At 56.0% G+C, this 2,500-nt stretch overlaps 2 protein-coding genes across 2 annotated transcripts in view; one reads left to right on the top strand and one right to left on the bottom strand.

Annotated features, from left to right (window-relative positions):
• Positions 1 to 1,444, bottom strand: part of LOC119568388 (28S ribosomal protein S11, mitochondrial-like) — an 11,500-nt gene extending 10,056 nt beyond the window's left edge. Inside the window, exon 1 of the mRNA XM_037916873.1 lies at positions 1,022 to 1,444. Within this exon, the coding sequence (XP_037772801.1) occupies positions 1,022 to 1,296 (275 nt within the window). The 5' untranslated portion in view covers positions 1,297 to 1,444. The remainder of the gene's footprint in view (positions 1 to 1,021) is intronic.
• A 132-nt stretch (positions 1,445 to 1,576) lies between these two features.
• The window catches only part of LOC119568387, an 8,605-nt gene continuing 7,681 nt past the window's right edge, over positions 1,577 to 2,500 (top strand). Inside the window, exon 1 of the mRNA XM_037916872.1 lies at positions 1,577 to 2,500. This exon is cut by the window's right edge and continues 604 nt beyond it. The gene's annotated coding sequence lies outside the window, so the exon portion shown is untranslated.

The raw sequence follows: 2,500 nt of genomic DNA, 5'->3' as shown, positions 1-2,500 counted from the left end.
TCTAATGGGTGCAATCCAATGAAAGACGAGATATGTAATGTTCAATCACGATAGGTTATTCAGCAAAATTTAGATCCAATCTCAAACTAACCAGGAAAGTACCAGTTCATGAAATGGGAAGAAACTTTCATTTACACAAAATACAAAATTCAAACACATTCGTCCCTGCAAAATTACATCTCATTAGCAAAATCCAAACCCGCGGATTTTGAAGATTCAAACGCCTTAAATACAGAGAGAGAGTTTAAGGTAGTGATTTGGCAACACGACACAATACAAGTTAACAGGGCCAGTCTTCACACATGCAAACAAATCCCTGAACGCCTCAGCGCACCGAGCCCTCCTCGGCCGTCCCCACGGAGCGCCCAAGGACAAAGCCTGGAGCGCCAGAGAACCGCAGCCTCCTTGACGCGACGCTCCCACTCCCCCCACAGCACTAGTCCTCCGGCCGAGGGAACCCCAACCCACAGGCTTCCCAATCGGGCCGGGAGCTGGAGCCGGACGCTGGCCCTGCCGGCCAGAGCTGCCCCTCGGCTCGCTCCTCCGACCCCAGGGCAGGCTGCTGGCCCTCAAGGGGGCTGCGCGGCCTCCCCTCGCCCTCCCTGGCCCTCGGGGGAAGGCCGCCTCACGGACAGTCTTCCCTCCGCGATTCCTCCCGCTCTCCCCCTCACTCCCCCCCCTCGCCCACCTCGTCCTCGAGAGGACTCCTCGCTCTCGGAGGCGAGGGCGACGCCGTCCTCCCGCCTCGCCCTTGGCTCGAGCCCGTCTCCTCCTCCTCCACCCGACCCCTCCCGCACTCGCTCCTCCTCGAGGCCTCGTCCTCGAGCCCGGCCCCGTCCCCCTCGACGCCCTGCGCCCCCGGAGGCCGCAGGAGGCGCGGGCGGCCCCAGGGGCGGCCCGGCCAGCCCCGCCCGCCGGCCTCCGCCCGAGCCCAGGCCGCCCCCCGCCCGCCGGCGCCTCCTGCTCGAGCGCCTCTCGCCCTCGACCTCGCCCTCGGCCTCTCGCCGCCCTCGCTACTCACCCTCGGAGGCTGGCGTCCACGTCGACGGCCGCCTCGCCCTCCGTGCCCTCGTCGCGGGCGGGCATCGAGGCCAGCATCTCCTTGCGGTCCTCGGCCTTCCGGAGCCGCGCCGCCCCGTGCAAGGGCCGCGCCGCCGCCGCCGCCGCCGCCGCCGCCGCCCGTGCCGCCGCCGGTGTCCCTTGGGCGCCTCCTCCGCCCTCGCCCCACAGCCGGCTCGCCCCTAGGCACGGCGCCCGGCTGCTCCACACGGTCCTTGCCACGATGCTGCGCAGCATTTCGCCCGAATCCGCACTCCCGAGCACGAAATACGGCGCTTTCACGGCAGATTCCTCTTCGAAATGGACGGCGGTGCGGCCGCGATTCGGGCGGGGTGCGAGCCCACGTCGTGGTCCAGGTACTACTCAGCCCCCACGAGTCGATGCTTTGAGAGCCGGGCGGCTATTGGTCCAGGCGAATCCCGCGAGCCAATGAGCGAGGCACTTGCTTTTTGTTCGCCAGCGGCAGCCAATAAGAGCGCTCGTAGCATTTCGCCTCCACAATGTGACTCAAGGCGGGATAGAATACCACTGCGTACACTGAACTTTCCCAACCCACCCACCGAGCCGCCATATTGGCTGTACTGAGTTCGCTTTCTGTCGAACAAAGGAAAATCCTCAATATTATCCTTATGCTTCAATTTAATGGCTCTAAAATCCCACAACTATTAGTACCCGTTTAGCGAAAGCTAATTTTACATATAACTAAACAGCCCTTCCCTCCGTTCCGCAGAAATGTTTGACCAGATTAGTATTACGCAGTTATTATTATTTCACAATATATTCCTCCCATTTAATGACATTCTCAACAGTATATACATATGAAGTGTTTTCTGATGCGCAAGGAATACCTAGAATACTAGTCTGTTTACAAACACTTTCGGATTCGGTAAAAGCAATAATCAGGCCATATGTTAATCACTAAACGCCCCAATAAAAGCATTTTTGTTAAAATCAGAATCAAATTTACTTTTCAATACGTCTCAAATTAGAAAGCATTGAGGAATATCTATAAATCGAGAGACGATGGAGGATTTATCGCCAATGTGAGCATTTTAATCATAATCAATATTATCATCATCCACTCATTTATTCTCATTATCCATCTCCCTCGATCATCATTGTTATTTCTTGGCCATCGTTTCATTAAATAAGAAAATACGGAGAAACGACATAAAGATAACACACAAAGCCCTAGACCAAAGCATACCCAGCTATTTCGTCTTAATAAAAAATGTTCCTTGGCTTGCCTCGTTTTCCCTCGTTTTCGGATAAAAAAAAAAAAAATCCCCAATCCAGATAACGGCGCCGTGTGATTCGGATAAGAAAATCACATAAACGTGGGCAGGAGAGGAGAAAAGATAATAAAAAGGGGGGGGGAGGGGAGGCGAGAGCCCCAATCCGGATAAGAGAGGAGGCGATAATCGGATTAAACGTTGGCGGC

This window comes from Penaeus monodon, chromosome 43 (assembly GCF_015228065.2).
Source record: "Penaeus monodon isolate SGIC_2016 chromosome 43, NSTDA_Pmon_1, whole genome shotgun sequence".
Taxonomy (NCBI): Eukaryota; Metazoa; Arthropoda; class Malacostraca; order Decapoda; family Penaeidae; genus Penaeus; species Penaeus monodon.
The sequence above is the reverse complement of the archived record's forward strand: the minus strand, read 5'-3'. Positions and strand labels throughout refer to the sequence as shown.